The sequence below is a fragment of the Thunnus albacares genome, chromosome 12, assembly GCF_914725855.1.
Source record: "Thunnus albacares chromosome 12, fThuAlb1.1, whole genome shotgun sequence".
NCBI lineage: Eukaryota > Metazoa > Chordata > Actinopteri > Scombriformes > Scombridae > Thunnus > Thunnus albacares.
In genome coordinates, this window is record NC_058117.1 from 21074358 (window position 1) to 21095363 (window position 21006).

The 21006-nt window shown below is 41.0% G+C and overlaps 1 protein-coding gene across 1 annotated transcript in view; it reads right to left on the reverse strand.

Moving 5' to 3' along the window:
• Window positions 1-4805: 4805 nt before the first annotated feature.
• Window positions 4806-21006, reverse strand: part of prkci (protein kinase C, iota) — a 32316-nt gene continuing 16115 nt past the window's right edge. The window contains exons 4-18 of the mRNA XM_044368531.1: window positions 19917-19967; window positions 19053-19138; window positions 18313-18450; window positions 18110-18164; window positions 16861-16916; window positions 15760-15936; window positions 14015-14112; window positions 12557-12643; window positions 12307-12442; window positions 12099-12186; window positions 10077-10202; window positions 9492-9571; window positions 9023-9112; window positions 6858-6973; window positions 4806-6731 (exon numbers count right to left, since the gene is read on the reverse strand). Coding sequence (XP_044224466.1) covers window positions 6644-6731; window positions 6858-6973; window positions 9023-9112; window positions 9492-9571; window positions 10077-10202; window positions 12099-12186; window positions 12307-12442; window positions 12557-12643; window positions 14015-14112; window positions 15760-15936; window positions 16861-16916; window positions 18110-18164; window positions 18313-18450; window positions 19053-19138; window positions 19917-19967 — 1472 coding nt within the window. The 3' untranslated portion in view covers window positions 4806-6643. The remainder of the gene's footprint in view (window positions 6732-6857; window positions 6974-9022; window positions 9113-9491; window positions 9572-10076; window positions 10203-12098; window positions 12187-12306; window positions 12443-12556; window positions 12644-14014; window positions 14113-15759; window positions 15937-16860; window positions 16917-18109; window positions 18165-18312; window positions 18451-19052; window positions 19139-19916; window positions 19968-21006) is intronic.

The window sequence follows — 21006 nt, forward strand, 5'->3', positions numbered from 1 at the left end:
AGGTTATCACGCTCTGCCAACAGACTGTTTTGTTTTGTTTTCTTTTTTTTTCATCTGGCTGGCTGACTGACCCACAGTCTGATGTCACACGTCTGTGAGAGCAGAGAGGCTTGATAAAGCTTTTGATAAACAACACCGTCGGCCGTTTCGCCGCAGCCTCTCTCTGGCTCACTCTCTGACAGCAAGGTCAGCAGTTGTATTATGAGAGCAGATGTGCGTACACCCTGTCCAGCCCCAGAGAACAACAAGAGGGGCATTGATTTTCCTGTAATAACATCACTCTGTGTACTGCGGGGAGTAAATTAATCTCATATGTGCAATAATGTGACCAGCGCTGATTGTTCATGAGGGGTAACGAAAAAAAGCTGAGGGATGAGGTAGCATAAACAGTGTTGGGTGGGTGGGTGGGGGGGGAGTTGGGAATCGCAGACAGTGTGTAACAGACTAACACATTGATAAGCCTCTACATTAACCGAGACTCTGTCTAACTATTATTGGACTTAGTACTGAGTAGACCCTGGGGGCAGACACCTCACAGTCGTTTTCATACATCTTGTCTGAAATCAATGCGAGATATTGAAATATGTCATGAGTTGAGTCGGTGGATGTATCTGTAATTTGGGGTAATGATGCTTGCTGAAGTGGCTGGTCTGAGGTCAAACACCTTCACCGCACAGTCGGAGGTGTCAGACTGTTTCAGGATGGACAGTCAAGCAAAGTTTTTTTTTTCTTGCACTCAGACGCTTGTCAGCAGGTTGCATCAGCTCTCGTCTTGAAGTCACAGTAAAAAAAAAAAAAAAAAAAAAAGCAGATGTTGTGTTTTCAAGGAAAATAACTCATTACTCATTTGAGAGTAGTCATCAACAACTGTGTGTAAACAGGAAGGAGACAAATGATGTAATCAGAGTTTTGCTGCAACAGTGGATCATGTTGAACGTCAATGAGAAGCATTTTTCCGCAATTAAAGATCAACATAATGTGAGCATCAGTTCAGCATGAGACTAGAGAAGCACCGGTCCAGATTCTGACCCAAATTTACAATCTGCACCAGACCACATGGAATTATTTTAATGTAAGTTAACATGAGGTCACTAAAAAAAAAAACAGAGTCAGATAGTGGACACACTGAATGTTATGATGCAATGAGAAAGAAACTGTATTTAATATAGACTGGTCCCATCATGGCTGAGGTGTTTACTGGCACCGATACGGATCCAGTGTATCAGATTAGTGCATCACACAAGACAACCGACTGAATCATCCGTGCACATATTGCAGGTGCACTGTCAAAAAAATTGCTTAAAGGACAGGTTCTTCAAGTATAATATAAAAACTCACATGCTGTATCTACATTGAAAGTTACTGTGGCTGTGACTCGTCCTCTAATCTGGCATAATGCAAATCTAGTGAGAGACACAGGGGACAAATTTCACAGTTAAGTCAATGTCAAGTTTAGCTGAAGCTCATATGAGACTTCAGCAGTCTGCTTTAAGACAGATCAAGTGGGAATCTTCCAACTTCAGTGTTTTTTGTACATAGTTCCCTCTTTGTGGTCGTATCCATAGTCTGGGGAAACACAAACAGGGAATTCAGTAGTGAAACACTAAAACTCTGGAAGATCCCCACTTGGTATGACTAACTCAGACTGTTAAAGCCTCATGTTAACTTCAGTTGAACTTTGAAATGCATTTTCTCCATCTCTTACAGTGGAGCGAGGCCCTGATGCTGACTTTATTAAGTGGATCAGGTATCAGCCAGACTTCAGCAATCTACATTACATGTTACACAGATTTTAAATCTGGGGGAAAAAAAAGAGGCCAGTGGTATCAGATTGGTATTTGTTATGAGCAGATATCCTGAGTTTAGGTATCAGAATTGGCTTTAGGAGAGAAAAAAAAACCAATTACTTCACTGCTATTATGTGGAGGGGGGATTATTATAGAGACCAGTACCTCTTTCAACAAAGAAGTACTGTCTGGTATGTGAGTAATGTATTAAGATAGACTTGAAAACAGTCTTGAAAACTTAGGAGGGAGAGAACTAATAATACTCTCTTCCCCTAAACACACCTACATATAGTGTTATATAATGTATATAATGTTTCCTTCTTTTGTTATTGCACATTTATATTGTTTTATGTTTTAATTGCATGCATATTTACTCTTTTTTTTGGTATCTCCCCTGTGCACCGTCCCCTAGGAGCCACAACACACTTTTTTTTGTTTCTCTGCACTGTGTAACAACAAACTTGAATTAAATTTTTAAAAATAAATCTGCCCCCCCCCCCCAAAAAAAACAACACACACACACACAAACTGTACCAGCAAGGAGGAGCGGCAGTTGAAACCTTACCGTCTGACACAAACATGATACATATAGCACACAGGGGGATTTCCAAATGCTGTTACTTGACATTCAATCTAATACTGTTTAACCCACCTTTATGAGAGTGATTGCCATGATGATTCAAAATATGTTTTCATTAAGTATTTATTTAGTCTTTCCTCCTTGCAAAGAGGGTTTTCGTTTTATATATTCTTTACTCTTGAGGCTGGGTTTCACCTATAAATCTTTTTTTATTACACGTGCATAAATGAGTCATGTGTTTCTCTCCTGTTGTAATCACTGTACTTTCTAAAGCAATCATTCCCACCTGTAAGTCCCATGCATTTAAATACGTAGGTGTTTCTGAAGCAGTGCTCATGAATCATCTCAAGTGTCTGCTAATGAAACATATGTTCTCATTACACTCTTACTCAAGATGACACCACTATATTATTACAATTACTTAAGTATTACACACTAATTTGTAGCTACCTTAAAGGGAAGGTGGAACAAGTATACTTAACTGCTGATGCTGGAAATCACAACTCATCACCTGAGTACTACAGTCGAGATCAGCGGCAGACGTAGCGTGTTCAGATCATGCCAAGTAGAGCACCTTAAAGTGCAGTGTGTGTTTTACTAAGAGATTGCATTTAGCAGCAAGTAGGATTCTTCTGCTGCTTAATTAATCCCTTCAGGGACGGAATAAAACACCCAACAAGATAAGAGCAATTAAAACAGGATGTTTTTTCGGATCCTCCTCCGTTTTACATCATTAATTATAGAAGGTTAGTCTTCCCTGTGTCTTCCACAAGGGTGATGTGGAGCCACAGTGCCTGGGGAGGCTGTACCCCGGTTCTCCACCGGAGAGGGCACAGGAACAATGTCAAACATACCGTCGTGGGAATACAGAATTATGCAAAGACATTTATCCTCGTCCTGCGTGCGGCGATGCTGTATTTGTCTCGTGCGGGCATGCAAGGGGAGTAATTTTCCACAAAATCTGGTTCGGTTAATACAAAGGTTTAGTGGAGCAGGATGTGAAATAAGCTTCACACAATGGTTTTCTATCTGCCATTGTGAGAGTTATTACAGCACACAAATCAATCTGTTTTATTATTTTTGACACATCATCATTTCTGTGACCCCTTTTTTCCCCCCCACCTCTCGACGCTCAGCACTGTGTGAGGGCAGAGAGGAGAGGTCTGGTGTCGATGACCTTTTCACCCCCCCCGGAGGACGCTGAGGGTCTTTAAAAGCCCGGGCTGGAGTCACGTGACCAGCAGGGAGGCAGGCAGCTGGAGTGGAAAAGCTCAGGCTTGACAATTTGAGCCTAATTCCCTTCTCTCCAGACACCCATGTGGGTCTGGCAGCTCAGGTCTGGCCTCAGCAGTAAATCTATCACAAGCCTGATGGTGCGAGTTAATGCAGCCAGACGTGTGTTTGCACGATCTTAACAGGGCAACATTTTTGCCAAGAAATTCCACTTTTTAGCAAGATTGACTGTCTGTAAAACAGCTCCAGTATGGTATGCCGACAGTTCACCAGTTCATAGTACTTTTTTTTTTTTTTTGAATCGCAAAACTTAAAATATTGGATTTGGCTCCAAGTTTGGCAATGGTCCCAAAAGAATTTGTTCTGGCTTTTGAGACTTTAAGTCTGACTATTGGATGGCTTACGATGAAAATTTGATAACTTTGATGATCCCTTAACTTTTCCTCATCATCCCATCATCACGTTAAAATGTCCAGTACTTTGGTTTATGACCAAATACCTGCAAACCTTAACGGCATTCTCATCAGCCTCAGCTATACTTTGTGTTTAGTGCCAGTTAGCAAACGTTAGCATACTAACACACTGAACTAAGATTGTGAACATTATACCTGCTAAACGTTGGCATTGTCAGTGTGAGCACGTTAGCATGCAAATGTTAGCATTTAGCTCAAAGTAAAATACACAGAATTTCTAGCCGGAAGTTTAAGGACATTAGATTTGGTTTCATTCAAGTAATTTACAGAAAGACAGTTACCATTCTCAGTGTCTCCCAACAACAAACACTTTTTCCACTATAAAATAATTTGGGTTTTTATATTCAAAATAAAAGCAGCAAACTGAATTTACTAAAACTAGTTAATTCTACTTATGCAGCACATGATCATCTTAATTAAATATTAGTTAACATTCAAAAAAGGATGGTCAAATTTGGTGCAGCTGAGGCCGAGATACCATGACATTTGGATCCTACAGTTCCCATGATGCAACTCAACAGAATCTTCCTAAAACGCCCTTATCTTTCAAAATCTACACCCCCAGTTTATCAAATATTTGAAGTCCCACAACTAATTCAGAAATAACCCTGATGACACCATTACATCATCAGGGTTATTTTTTTATGCCTGAAAAAGTTCCTACTGAGCATTGTGTAAAACTAGTTGTGTCCTTTTAAATGAATGACAGACCCACACTGGCACAAACGCATATTACCACAAGGAGAGAAATAAAATGTTTATTTTACCGTCAGTGTTTTTTCTTTGCACACTAATAATAAAGGTCAGCAGAGTCCTCCGGGTGGTTTTCACCCCCAAAATACAACAAATACAACAAATAGTGTTTCCATTGGGTTCACCCAGTAACATCTTGGAATCAATGCGGTGATAAAAGAAAATTCAGACCTAAATCTGATTCACAAAGAAAGTAACAATAAAGCAAAAATAACGTGTGTGTAACAGATGAACGTGTTCCTCCGGTCACCATGTGAGCCCAAAAACATTTTTTCCGAGTAGAAAGAGGCTTTGACTGGAGACGAGTCTGGAGGTTCATGCACCATCACTTAGTGTTGTTACAGTCTGGGGGGGGGGGGTAAAGAGTGGCTCCTCAGAGCTTTGTATATGCATTAAAGCAGTATTAATTCAGCAGTTTAACTCATAACATGAACTGTGTGTGTGTTAGATATGGTTAAAAAAAAAAAAAAAAAAAAAAAAAAAAAAAGGAGCACAGCAGACACTTTACAGTTTTCAAGCCACATCTCAGAACCAAAACTGTACAGTATTGTGGCTTCGTACTTCCAACTGAGCTCTCGTTTCAGTAATTATGTCGTGTGGTTTGATTTACAACCGAAGACATACATGGAATGGATAAAGTACAAAATAAAGAAGAAAAAAAAAAAAAAGAAAACAGACCATACATCTCAGAAAGGCATAGTATTAAAAATGAGAAAAAAAAAAAAAAAAATCAGAATATATCATTTCTGTTACTTAGAAGAGGACATCTTCCTTACATTTACTGTACCTTCTAATACATACCAGCAAGACATTTTTCAGAAAAATGTTTTTTTGGTCCTGTGTGAATGTCTGTTTCACGGATGGTCTGCACAGCAAAATTAAACCTGTGCTCCAGCGTTCAGGTATCATGTTCTACTCTTCCAGCCCATTTCCCAGCACAGCGAGCTCTTTCATTCACAGTTTGAGAGTTATTAGTGTTGGTTGGATGCTGCTGTTAAAGTTCCTTCATTCTGGGAGAAGGGACTCGATGCAGACTCCTTCTTGTTTGCCAGATGTTGCATCTAAACAACGAAGACTTGAACCCTTTTTTTTTTTCTTTTTTTTTTGGTTCTGTTCCTCAGGCTGGACATTTAACACTTGGGACAACATATATAATGACTGCTATGTTGTTAAATAAAACATGAGAAAAATATATAGATTTTTATCTTTTTTTGTTTTTTTAAAAGGCTAGTGTTATGATTCTTCTCTCCTCTACAGAAGGAAGGGGGTGTTGCGACAAAGCTAATTCCAAAATGACTTTATGATGATTAAGATGTCAGTTTTGTCCAACTGTGGCTTGAAGCTAAAAAGGCCTTGTCTAACATTTATCCTCAATAGTAGTTTCATATATATATACAAATAAAATATGCATTGAAAACACCCCACCAGCTGGAAGGAGAGGATGCTCAGTTCATCTGACAGGGACCGTGCCTCATCACCTCCCGGCCCCGTGTACAGCAACCTTGGAAGAACTCCGTAGCCTCATCAAGCTACATTTAAAGAGGCCCCCGATGAGAAAATTGATATCAGTGCAGATTTACATGATATAAAAATAATTAAGAAAGAAGGTAGGCTTAAGGGCAAGTGGTTATAAATGGCAGAGTGTGAGACTGGTTTTGGCAAATAAGCGTTCTACTGTGCATGTGCGGGCCCTCGAACAGAAGGTTGATGTCGTCGGGTTGTCTCGTAACTATGCAGCTTGAAGACACTGAGACGCCACGTAACACGTGCATGAGAGTGTGTATGGGTGGTGTGTATGAGCGCAGACGTCGTGTCCCTCACACACACTCCTCCGCTGACATCAGGAGTGGGTTGATGTACTCAAACCCTTCAAACTCAGACTGGTCGATCTTCTTCACCACGTCACTACAATGAAAAAAAAGGATATAGATTTTTTTTTTTTTTTTTTAAAAAGCAGCATCAACTCTGAAAATTTCACATTTTATTGATCATAATAAGATGAAAAAGAGAGCTCATGAAATGGAAACTCACTCGTCATCAGGCGTGAGCTGGATGGGCTCGTTGGTGAACTGGGCGTCAAAGTTGTCCAGTCCGAATTCCCCTGAGATGTTGGGCTTGAATGGAGGGACCACCTGCTTCTGCTCCAGCTGGAATAACAACACAGGAGTCAGGTGGGAAAATTAAAAAAATGGCTTTTCTGTCAGTAAAAACACCTGTGATCAGTTTTTGAACATTCAGACAGAAGAGTAAACTATAATCTGAACTGGAGTCATTTAAAATGCATTGAAAACCCACCACAATCTTTCTTTGGGCAAAGATTTCTATCTGTTTCCATCAATAAAAACTGAGACTGAGTCTCCTTTAAATAAGCTCAAAGCCATATTAAAATAGTCAGTAAAGAGGCATTTACACCTCTGCCTCTCATTGCAGTTAGCACTGCATAAAAGGTAACTCTCTCACATCTCTCAATTGTTACAATACTCATCTGCCAGCCAACAACTGCTCCCCCTGCAGGCAGACAGGAGCAGTGTAGGGCAAACTTTCAGGGTAATGTGTATGTGCATGTGTTAGGAAAGGATGGTGGTGGTGGAGGGGGGAGGGGAAGGGGGAGAGTGTAAGCTGATCCCTCCAGACACTCAGACCGACTGGTAGGTGCCTGCTCCAGACCAAACAGGGAAAAAGAGGTCATGGTGATCCCTGGCGAGCTGCCCTGTCTGTCTGTCTGTCACTTCATCCACCAGCTGATGTCTGTCTGTCCATTTGTTGAGGTCATGTCTGTCTGTCGGCCTCTAGAGATAAAACGTGTCCGATCCTTCACACGTGTACAGAGTTTCAGACCCTTTTGGGGAAATCAAAATAATGTAGGGGTTTTTTTTGGACTGAACCGACAAGCTACCAGTTTGACTCAGTTGACACAGAAATTAAAGTAAGGATTTATTTTTATATATATAATTTTTATTTATTAACATACAGACAGCATCTACTCTATACAACAAGCTTGTCATTCAAATTACGTGATTTTTTTCTGTATATCTTTTTTTTTTTTAATATACATAAACTATATCTAGACCAGCCTGTCAGTCTTTTGAATGCCAGTCGCCGTCACAGCTACTACAAGACACCTACAGGACATTAGTTTCATTTTACACTTCCGGTGTCATAAAACAAGAATGTCATTCACTCTCTAATTACATATTTTACTACTTATTGCTGTGACTGAGAACAGGAAGCTTCATAAATAACCGAGGTACAAGTATTTTTAGTGCGAGTTAAACTTTCAGTGGGATGCAATCCTATCCTATTCTATTCCTATTCCTATCCTAAGTCATTTCCGAAACGCTTGATAAATAAAGACCCGGTTGTTCCTTCGGATGTTCACACCCTGCTCCACATTCATAACTCACAGAGTTTTAATGCATTAACATTAATATATGTTTACTACACATAGACAAGCAAGCAAAGCCAACAAATCACAGCTTCAGAGAAAGTAAACAAACGACTTTGATTACGAGGAAATCACTGAAGCTTAGGAAGGAAGTCATAATAAAACAATCTGAAATTAGGTTAATGACTTCCTTATGAACCACGAATATTAAAATCTGATGACTCAAAACGACTCGCGCTGATAAAATCTTTCCACTGTGAGAAAAATAAGTACTAAATGTAAAAGCTCCTCCGTGTTTGTGACTGTCAGTCGGTGATCTGTCGCCACTCATTTCCTTTCTGCCTTTGGCTTCCCGTCTCGGCCCGTCTCTTAGTCAGCCTATCTGCCGTTGTCAGTCTCCTGCTCGTCCTGTTTGTTTTTTCAGTCTTCTTTCTTTCTGCCTGCCAGCCTGCCGGCCACAAGGACAGGACTCTCATCTCATCGCTAATAACCCTCAGCTTTGACAGGGCATCTACGCCTGCAGGGGCGGGAGAGAGGGAGGTCGACCCCGTGCACTTAGATTTGACCTCCTGCCGTCTAGCAGCAGCTTTCTGTTTTTCCTTCTCTCCGCAATCAATATATGGATTGCTTTTGACCTATTTGGCAATGCACCAGTGCTGATTTCCTTCATTTGAAATTATGATCAAAATCATGAGTAAGTTGATCAGCGAGTGAAGAAATCGAGATATGTAGGAAGGAGGAGGAGGTGGAGAGAGAGAGATGGCGAGAAGAGAAGAGAAACAGACAGAGAGAATAAAAGCGAATGACTCACAAGGTCCCAGTCGACGTTTCGGAAGAAAGGATGGCCCATGATGTCAGCGAAGCCTGTCTGAGGGTGGCATCCTAGACGCTCCTTGGGATCCTGTGGGACACGAGGGTGAAAGGAGGGTGAGAGACAGTAAGAGATAACGGCGGGAGAGACAGACAACAAGTCAGGCAACAGGCAAAAAAAAAGGAAGAGAGGGTGAGAAAGAGGAGCAGATTTTGGTGAGGGTGAGGGTGAGTTAAAATAAGAAAAGTATTATGAACAGGTGAAAAGGTGTGTGTGTGTGTGTGTGTGAGAGAGAGTGACACACACACACACACATACAGAGGGAGGGGGAAGGGAATAAGAGGAATGCAAGACTATGAGAGAGATGGCACCTTGACTCTAATCGAGGCCATAATAATGTCATTCTCAGGAGCCTGCAGGGAGCCAACACTGTTTAAGATTGATCGAGGCTTGTCTGACCCCTTCTTACCTTGTTGAGGAATCCCTTGAGGACGCTGGCGGCTTTGACTGACAACGAGCGGGGGATTCTGATCTGTTTTTCCAATATTACTGCAGGAGGTGAGAGGAGAAGGAGGGGGGGGGGGGGAAGGGTACACAAGAAGAGGAGAGGGTGAGATAGACGGTCCCTCAAGGCTAAAAAAATGACAGAGGATGCTACTACTGTGACACTGCTGGAGGTATGAGTTCATCCCTGTCGGGATAAACGCATGTTGAACATACACACAGCAACCTTTCAATGAGGTGTCAACGGCTTTTAGCAGAAGTGAATTGAAATATGATTTTTGTCTGTCAAGTAATTCCCTTCTATTCCACACATTTAAGGCAACACTGACACATTTCAAAACTGTATTTACAAAGAAATATCGACAGACAAAAACACTCATGTATTCACACGTTTCCCCGTAACAGATGGCATGTAGCTCGGTAGAAGAAGTCCCCGTTAGAAAGGTGTCGATGTGAAGGTGTTATCTGCTTCCTTCGTGATGTTTTCCCTCTAGTTATAATCCTGAGTGGTGTGTGTGTGTGTGTGTATGTGTGTGTTTGTGTGTGTTACCTTGGAAGAGGTAGTCTTCTGTGTTCTGGTCTGGATTGTCAGAGCTCCCGACAATGTCGAAGGGCGACCGGCCCGCCATCATCTCAAACATCAGCACACCCAGCGCCCACCAGTCCACGCTGAACCCTGAGAGAGACATCGGATGTTTCAAATCATATTTCTAACAAATACAGCAACATAGATACGGCAAGGATGTTACATTTACATTAACCAAAAGCAGATATGAAAGTACTTCTAAATATTTAAGCCCATTTATTTTAAATCACACATAGTGTATGTTACTGTTTACCATTTTGTAAAGAATACCAGTGTTTTGGTAATAATATTAGTAACCAGTTCAACAAGGAAAAGATCACACAAGTGTTTTTGCATGTTTTCATCCACTGAGTGCAAATCACATACATATATTACTGCTTACCCTTTTAAAAACAAGCCATTAGGGATAAAACATCCTGAAAATGTACACAGATACACTGTGACTTCAAAAGGTTGAATCATTTTAATAAATATACGCAGCCTTTCAATATGTGTGGTAATATTTGCAGTGATAGAAAAACTACCTTTTTTTTGCTTGACATCATCTTTTTTTCCGGCTGGTCTAACTACATTACACATTGTAATGCATGAAGTTGCTTACTTTGCTTTTAAGAAGGTCTGCATTGGTGGCAGCAGAAACTTTGGTTAAAACAATAATCCTTATGATTTTAACATTTTTGTGACGACGTTTTTTTCTAATCTCAGCACTGGAGAAGGTGGACTTTCGGACCTTTGAGCTGATTCACAGTTATAGGTGAAAAAAAAAAACCCTCTATACTATATGTACATGTAGAAAATGTGCATATAATAAGCCCAAATAATTAATTTTCATCACCTTATCAAACATAAGAGATTGGTTGCTTATATGATAAATTTATCAATCAACTCAAAATGATAAAGATTGATCATTGGGCGTGTAGACAAGAGCCAAAGCAAAACCATTAAGTGTAATTAGCTTAATTATTTTATTTATCAGACTATCAGTTTGTCTTTTAAGATTAGTAATGAAGAAGCAAACCGATGCCCACGCATATAAAGCCATTTAATGTGGAAATAATATATGATTTGCCCTTTCTAGTGTCTTTTTTTCCCACATCAGATATTTTGACTTATCAGTGAGAAAAGCACAGGCGTTACTAATAACACCAACGATGGCTCCGCTCTATTATGACAGTGAGCCAGCACACACACACACACACACAATAACCAGAACCCTGAAACCAAAGCGACTAAATGAAATCGCACCATTGTTATTTTCATTATTCACACCTGTGTTTTTTTACCGTGACATGTCAAAATGTCTTCTGTGGAAAAGGCCTATTGTACTCATTTGTGGAACGTTAGATGAGCTAAAACATGCAAAACACTAGTATGATCCTTTAACAAAAGGAACTTGTTGCTATGATACCTCTTTTGGTAACCAGGGAGCTCTTTTTTTTCCTCTCCTGTTTGTATTGTTTTGTCTTTATAAATACTTGTATTTGCAGCACTCGGTTATGATGTAGAAACTCATATTTCACTGAGCGCTTGTGACTGCACCTAATATTTGTTCTTAATGGCTGTAATAAATCTAACTTTAACATATACACGTTTCTATGTCCTCCTTAACCACGTCACTGTTTTCAACCATTATACTGATGCATTCAGATAGAAACAGCACACATTCAGATTGAGGAACAATTGTTTCCACTGATAATTTATGTCTTTGTTTATTCTATTAGCTAATTTTTTAGGCTTTTTACTCATTTTCTATTGGCTCTTATATCACCTCAGTTCTATCTTATTTTCCTCATTTCTTCTTTGTTGTTTTTTTGCAGTATGTGTACTCCATTGAAGACAACTTTTCCAATAATGCACCACTTCAAAGTCCATAATCATAACTGAGAGCAGCATCTCGGATATTACTGCACAAATGCATCGTATACTGTATCACAGCAAAGCACAGGAGAGAACTTCGGATAAGTGTTTGTGTGTCGTTATTCTCACCGTAATCCTCTCCTCTGAGTATTTCAGGGGCGATGTAATTGGGGGTGCCGCAGAAAGTGCTTGTTGTATCGCCTGGTCTCAAACCCTCCTGTGAAAACAAAAAGATCATCATCAGCTCTGGAGATCATCTCTGACGGCTGTAAACCGACACTTAAGCAGCTCTGCAGGTGCTTTTTATCCGAATCGTATGTTAATTGGCGAACCGCACCTTGCACATGCCGTAGTCTGTGAGTTTGATGTGTCCCTCAGAATCCAGCAGCACGTTGTCCAGTTTCAGATCTCTGTAGATGATTCCCCGCTCGTGGAGGTAGTTGAGCGCCAGACTGATCTCTGCTGAGTAGAATCTGAAAGAGAGATTGAACTATTAAAATGTTGTCTGAACGGAAACAGAGAATGAAATGAATCTTGTTTCTTTAATGAGATGTGAATTATAAGTCTGAGGGAGAGCCAGACTCTACCTGGCATGTTCTTCTGGGAGTTTCCTTTGTCTCTGCATGTGGAACATGAGATCTCCACCGTTCACATATTCAATAACAAAGAAGAGTCTGTGAAAAGAGGAAAATGTTATAAAAGTTTATGTTTTTACCTTGAAAACTAAATCAATCATTTGTTTAATAATTCATAACACTGGAGACAAAGCATCCTGTCTCAACCCTTTTACCATGATGGGTATCTTTCCATAACATCAAACATTCCCACAATCTTCCCCTGTGCTTAAACCAGGGGAACTCCGCTGGTTTTACACGAGGGTCAGTTTATTTGTCATAAGAAGTAGTTGTTAGTCTGAGAAAACAGCTGTATATTGTCTTCTATGGCTCTGCCGTTTTGTCAAGTCTAAGAAAATAATCATAATAATCATAATGTCATCAAGGTTACTGTGGTTTGAGTTTGCGGCCCAAGTTGTTTTAAACAGAAAGCCTACGTTACAAACAAACAATTCTGACTGGAGATTGACCATACCAGGGACAAAAAGTCAGGATGTGTCGGCTTCTGTTCTTTTTACTTGTTTTTAAAGTGTCTCTCACAAGTTCTACAACTTTACAAAAGTGCAATATTAAACTCACACTACAAGGAACTTTCATTTTGTGTTGGTTTTAGCAGCCTCTGGGGACAAAAGTGGTAGTTTTTTCTCAGAATGAAGACTGTATTTCCCATGAGCACCACCGTCTTGTGTCCAAAAGATCTTTGCTAGTGTGTGCGTTTGTTGTGCAAGTGAGTGAAAAGAAGATGCTACTGTAGCGCACTGGTAGCTGAATGGTTACTGCACATGTTGGATCAATCTCTCTTGTTTCCAGAGGTGTGGGCGTGTTTGTGTTTCAGAACGTAACTGCTGTGAAACAATCAGAAAATAACGTTTTCTCAGATTCACTCCTTTGTTCTCACTACACCGTTGCTCCCTCTCTTCATTCGCTCTCTAGCTCACTCGACCACCGCTGCTCTCCCTCCCTTGCTCTCTGCTTACTTGTGCTCTCTCTCTCTCTCTTTTGTGGGGAATCCGACCCAGTGGCGGGCATTTAGAATAACTATATAGAAATAGCAAATCTTCTCTCTGTTGGTCTCGTTTGCTTATGTAGGTCATATAGAGACATCAGATGCATTATGAAACTGTTTCATAACCAGTTAAAAGTTCATTGCAGTAACTTTAAAATGCTGGAGTACCATCCATTAAAAACAGGCATCATAGTTCAGGACATACACGTCTTTGAAATATTCATATGGATCAATACTTAATATGTCATTTGGGTATGACTTGTTATGACAGTAAGTACAGTACTTCTGTAAGCAGTCAATCCCCCAACATATGTCTAAAGGATGTTTTGTGAAATTTTTCACAATGTGATTATTTTTCCACATTTTTGCCGACTTTTCCCAAGCGTCGAGGAGACCGTGTGATTCATACACAGGAGCGTTCTCACCTGCTTTCCGTCTGGAAACAGGAGTGCAGGCCCACCAGGAAGGGATGATTAGAGGCCTGCTCAAAAACGTGCTTTTCTGTTTGGACCCAGTCGATGTCCTGGAAGAGAAACACACAAAAGACACACCCAAATGTCAATCAGAGATCATTCTGACAGAGTACCCTTGAACTTATAAAAGCTGAATAAGCACACTGCTTAATCGACTATCTTCAGAAGCTGGGGGCTCGCTCATGTGCGCGGTGGGCAGTGGCGGGAGAAAAAGGGCTGAGCCAGTAGAAGCAGAGGCAGGCCTCTATCGATGGCCAGATGATAATATGTCTGGACACGGATGCTGCTCACGCTGACAGGGCAGGGACAGCAGAACACTTCACCATTGATCGAGAGGCACTTGTCAATTTGTCAATCACGCTAAGTGCGTCTAATCAAGGCTAACTACTCCCATTGCCGCTGGCTGTGCTGTTACATGTGTACGCCGGTATCAATTTTTGATGACATGATGGTTTATCTACACCTTCTTAGACAGACTGATGGCTTCGAAGAGGTCTGTCAACTTAACTCAAAGTGTTTCAGACCAGATACACAAGACGGATGTTCAATCACGTGAGACAAATGTTCGTTGTGCTATGAATAACAGCTCCCATTGATTGTGCTAATTAGATTAATTATAGATGGCAGTGACTGACGACTAATGACTTCACTATTAACTAACCTTCTTACATCTAAACAGATGGAGGTATTGTGTTATTGTCACACTATACAGACTTAAAGGGACAGTTTTTCTACTTAACCAGGTACGGCATATACAGCTAACTCTTCAAAGAAAATAGCTGGCCTAACTAAATTACAACAAATCAGTAACATTATATGAAACATCCTCATAATTTCCTGTTTACAAATGCCTATAGTAACAGCAGCGGAAACATACAGATTTGTTTGTTGTTGCGAAACTATTTCTTCAAACCTCATCACTGAGGAACGTGTATTTTCAGACCTTTGAGCTGAGTTCTGCCTCTCATGACTTTGCCAATTATGTTCAGTAAATATGAAGCTACCACCAGCAGTTGGTTAGCTTAGCTTTGCATAAAGACTGGAGAATGCTCTGCCCAAAAGTATCAGCTTCCAGGATCTCTAAAGCTCACTAATAAACATGTTATATATATGTTGTTTGTTTATACAAAAACTGTGTAGGAAACTTCTTAATAAATATCAATTAATTTTAAGCTGTTTCTTGATGTTTTAAAGGTTTCTTGTTGCAGCTGTAAAACAGTGAATAAATTGTTTTGAGCATCACAACCCCCTCAGGATTTGATCCATTCTGCCTGATAACATTTGGAAAGTCGAGCACGATTCAATTATTTTATCCCTCAAGTTGGCCAGCAGAAGTCTCTGGTGCATATGCTCTATGGGTGCCCTTCAGCCCTGGCAAACCAATCATTGCTGGTTGACGTAAAACACATTACTAGCGGTGTGCCAGCGTGGGAATGACACCACAGACCCCAGATTAAAAACTCTGGTACACGGTGAAAAACAGCGATTTACCTGGCGGAGATACGCTTAATCAGCATTGTGTGAACTCGTTTGGCAAGGGCTTGAATGTAACAGACGTTCATTTATATGTAAAAATCCCACACTCCAGCTGTAAGGTATTATTACCCTTAAATCAAAACCCAATAAATCTGTGTTGATTCCCTGCAAAGGCGGACCAACAACATCTCTGATGGTAGATCAGGCTCAGTATGGCTCACCTCATCGTCATTGACTAGCTCCTTCTTAACCACTTTCATGGCATAGATGCGTTCTGTCTTTTTCAGCTGCACCAACAGCACCTTAGCGTAGCTGCCCCGGCCGATCACCCTCAGCAGATCGAAGTCTGCCAGGCCCAGACTGGAAGGCGATTTCCCCGTGTCTCTACTGCTCCGTGCCTGGGGTTGCAGTTGAGGAAAGAAAGGAAGGACAGAGTGAGAGTGGAACGCAAACAGTTCATAATGCGATGAACACACAACCTTTCCCGAGATCATTTTTCCCCATGAACTGTTGATAGAAGTTGTCAACAACACACATTGCTTAAGAGGTGATTTGGTTTGTGCAAACGGGTGATTTCCTTCGGGTGAGTTTAAACCGCTCCCAGCTCAGTAAATCATAGTAACGACTATCTTGTTTTTATTAAACTCCGTTATGCTGCTTCAGTTTGATCGCTGTATTACGATCTTACTTCTCTTTAGAGCCAACTACCGCCTTCACCATTTCCTCACCTATCTTCCTCTCTTTTTCCCTCCTCTCTTGTAATCTGTTCTGTAGTGAACCGTTTCCACTACCTATCCATCTAACCTCCCCTTCACCTGACAACCCCCATCCCCAGAGTCAGACATGGAACTGTAGATAAGATCATTTGGCTTGCTCTCTTTTATCTCCGTCTATCTGTGTCCAACTAGATCCATTCTTTATCCATCTCCAGCTCTCCTGCTCCATCTAACAACCCCCCTCCAACCCCAAACTACATCTCTGGCCATTAATCAGCCTCTGGTGTTAAGAGCTGTGATAAAAGGTTACTTTATTAGCTCCACCAAAGGAAATCAATACCCACAGCACTGCAAGGGTGCCTACGTCTGCATGCTCTCTATATCACACATGCACAGCAGGTGTAAGAAGGATCACCCTAATGTACACGATGGCAAAAAAAAAAAGCATATTACAGGTGATCTCCTTTTTTTCCCCCTCCTGCTTACACAAACAGCACAGATTTGTCTCTCTAAATATAATATGCACACATATCCATCAAGACAACATGACAGATTGACAGACTATGAGTCACACATCAGAGGCATTTGAAAAGATTTCTCTCTCACCTCTTTCTCTTCTCCATCGTAAGTCAAGCTTTCTCTGGAGTCTTTATTCTGAGGGCCTGAGAGAGAGAAAGAGAGAGAGAGCGAGGGAGGGAGCGGAGAGGAGAGGAGAAAGTGACAGACAGAGTGACAGACAAACAGAAGGAGAGGGGGAGGCAGGAGAGGGAAGAAAAAAAAAATAGGAGAGATGAGAAAGGAAGGAGAGAAAGTAGGTGAGAGACAGTCACACGCTTTGTTCACAGCCCTGCAGTGCCAGAGTCATTTCTCTCTGCTTGGTTAGGAAAAAAAAACAAAAACCCTTTATATCCATCCTTGTTAACAATATAACAAAACAAGATATATACATAAGATATACAATATATTTAAAATAATGTTTCTCTATTTTGTAGACACATAAAGGGAAGAAACACATCTTCTCACATTATAAACAATAGTCATGTTAGTTACATGTGGACGCATATTTAAAAAAAAGGCTTAAACATGATATGTGCATCTTAGCGTTTCCATGACGGCACCTCGCGACTTCCCAGGTGGCCTGTGAGGACTTTCAACTGTCTCACCGACAATAGCAACAACGATGCTAAGCTCTCTCATTCCACTCAGCTTCTCAGCCACCTGACTGGACTTAAGTCTGGCGCTGTAGGTAAACCCCAAACGCAGCAGACCAGTTTGTAGTCTGGGTGGCCGCCGCTACGCTGGTGTAAACAAGCTCCCGAGTTCAGTTCATTTATTCTAGTCTGACGATATTCTATATATTTTTCTTTTTTTTATAAATTAAAATATACAGTATGCTCGTGAAGTTTACGTCTTTACATCAGGAACACAGTAGCTCAGGTCTTTTCATGGAATTTGTTGACAGTAAAACAAAAATATAGAATATTTCTGGCCTCGTCTTTAAAGAGCAGCGGTCAAAAGCTGCAGGCAATTAGTCATAATATGTCAAAAAGCATAGGGAACAGACTCAGGAGTGTGGGAGTGTAATTAAAAAGATTCAAAAAGCATTGGGTGCGAAAAGTTAAAACTTGCACCAATATTTCAGAGATACATCAACAAATATATCATCAATATTATCAACAGTTCAAGGCAGAAGGCAGAGTTTCTCTGTGCCTTTTCTTCATCTATTTGCTTTTAAACCGACACATTTTTATTTTTTTAGCAGGCAAGGAGCTTTCAGTGTTTTTGACTTCTCATTACCATTTGTAAACACCTCAAGAACTGTGTGTGTGTGTGTGTGTGTGTGTGTGTGTGTTACCTGGCTGTTCAGTTTGGTCTAATTGACTCGGTGGTTGGCCGGGCATGATTGGTTCCTGGACAACAACATTCATTAAATTACACACGGCACACAAAACAGAAAACCATCTTAAAAAGTGTTGAAGTGTGAGTCATAGATGATGATATTGATCCATTTTTACGCCGTCAAGCTAATGAGCTAATGCCATCAGTCACAGTCCTCACCTGGATCATCGGTCTGCCACACTCCACTGTGACCAGTTTATGGCACTTCTTGTGCACCAGCAGTTTGCAGTTGATGCATTTGTAGCCTTGTCTTCCGAGACCCCAGATGCGGTCAGTGCAGATGGCGCAGTGGGCTCTCTGCTCGAGGGGGGGGGCGGATGGAGAAAAGTTATCATAACAAACAAAAACACATTATATTCCAGAAAGATGCTGCAGTGGCTGAGGTGCTTTCAGAAACGTGTACTCTTACTGGTCTAGAAACAAATCCTACCAGAGCCATTGTTCTGTGTCACCAGCATCCGTCATTCTGCCATTAATCAATAAAAAGCTAAACTACCATGGACAGTGAATGCCTCATTCTCCTTTAAATACACATAACAATGCTTTGAAATGTGCACTGTGGTGAGGTTTTGCAGATAATGCAGCAAAAATTACAATATTTCAACAATCACCATGGAAAATATGTGAAAAAGATGATTGAATATATATATGAAGGGTCTAAAGCTCGACTTATACTTAGTCCCGAGGGTCTACATGATGTAAATTGCGCCCACCATGACCACATGGAAAGCCCAAATTTTATAACAGCATGGACGCACCAGCAGCAAATGTGTGAACACGTCTATACGCCCCATTATAGTAGGAAGTAGAACCATGCGTGCGTCTTTATCAGTTTTTGAAGTCTATCAGGGCCTTTACAGTACAAACACAGATAAACTAAATTCAGTGTGATGTCTCACCCTGTTAAAGCGTTTGGCCTGGAAGGCGTGGCCACTGGCATAGTAGAGTTTCCTCCAGCGCCGGGCTCCACGCCGATATATAGACTCTGTGGAGAGAGGAAAAGGAGGCCCTGCTTTACCAGCGTGTGTCTGCATTTATGTATTTGTGTGTGTACAGAATTTTGCGACTTTGATTCAACAGGAACTTAAATTTTCCATTTCATTTTGATGATGTAAAGTCAGACATCCCATTTTTACCGTAGTAGCTCTTCCTTTAATATTTCTGAGTTGCATGAGACAATTTTGGGCAACGTTGCAAATCAATGAGGAAGGAAATTTTGGAAATTTGTGCGTTTTTTTTTGTATAAATGTGATGAAATACCTTGATTTGTCGAGTATCTAATTTGCTCGACTAACTGTAATCAGATAGATATCAATATCATAATAGAGAGTTACATCTATAGGATTTTATCTATATCTCTTACCTGTAATACCAAACTAAACTAAAATCAATGGCACCATGTTAATGTCACCATGAAAAAGAATCCTCACTTTATCCAAATCACCATCTTCATCAGCCGATAAACATCTATTTACATTACATAGTAATTAATTAAACGCTTTTAAATGAAGTTGAAACATGTTTGCTAAAGTGAAATCTTCTAAAGAAGTTTGCTTAAGTAACTCAAATTTAGAAGAAAAGTTTGACAGATATGAGGATGGTATCGATATTCTCATCTAACTCTCTGCCAGAAAGCAACTTAAGTGTATTTCCCAAAATGTCAAACTATCCCTTTAAGATATCATTTAAATGTGGGTTTCTTTGGGACCCCAGCTGACAAAATTAGGAAAAACCGAAGCATGAAAAAACAAGATTTAACTCACTGTCTTCTCCCGGACAAGGCATGCCAGGTTTCTCTGGTACACATGGGAACACTGGGAAGAAAAACAAAGACACCGTTACATTTAGCAAGTCTTCATTTAATCTAAATCAGATGAGTATGAAAGCATGCATCTGAGGATATCTGCACGCTACTGAGCATATTTCACTGCCTCTCATCATGACGGCTGTTAAGACTACCTGTAGCAAACCTGTCGCCTCGAGCGATTCATGATGAAATTCGCTCATGTTGTTTTCATGATGGCGCAAGCGTGTTTGTGTGCACGCAACACACAGAGAGAGAGAGAGAGAGAAGTGGGAAAAGACGATCTTAAAGAAGCCGACAAGTGTGTGTAAGAGAGAGAGAGAGAGAGGGAGAGAGAGAGAGAGAGAGAGAGAGAGACGGCGAGAGAGAGACTGGGGGCAGTGTGAGTCAGAGGCAAGGCGTGGGCTACAGCCGACGAGCTCGTTAGCGAGCAGACCTGGCGACCCCCCCGCGGCACTGTCACATCCTCTCCTCCACCCCTCCTCCTTCATTCATCCTCTGCCGTCACACTTGTATCCAATGTACTCTTGACCCCTCACCTCTGATTTGATTAAAACTTTACATTAACCACACAGCCCCCGTCACCGCTACCCCCAGGTTACATGCTTATACACACACACATACAAAAACACACACACACACCCCCCCCCCCCCCCCCCCCACCTCACACACACACACTCCCCACCCCGCGTCTGAGTTAGCATGACCTCTAGATTCATGAAGTTGAACTATTTGTAAAGTACGCTAAGCTTAGATCTAGCTCAAGGGCCTGTAGACAGACATCAACAGCGGAGGAAATGTTGTTTTCACAGGTCAGTGCGGCATTAACCGTCGGCTTTGATGCTTCCTGATTGCGTATCCGGCTGTCTGTGTTCAGAAATGTAAATGTACAGACGGATGTGAGATAGAAAAGGAAAGGAAACGACAAGCAAGCAGAGTATAGTCTTGTCACGAACCCAGACATTTTTAGATTGATGGTGAATTGAATCTTAATATGTTATTTGTATTATTGTGGCTTGACGTAATGCCGGAAAAAAGGAAGAAAAATT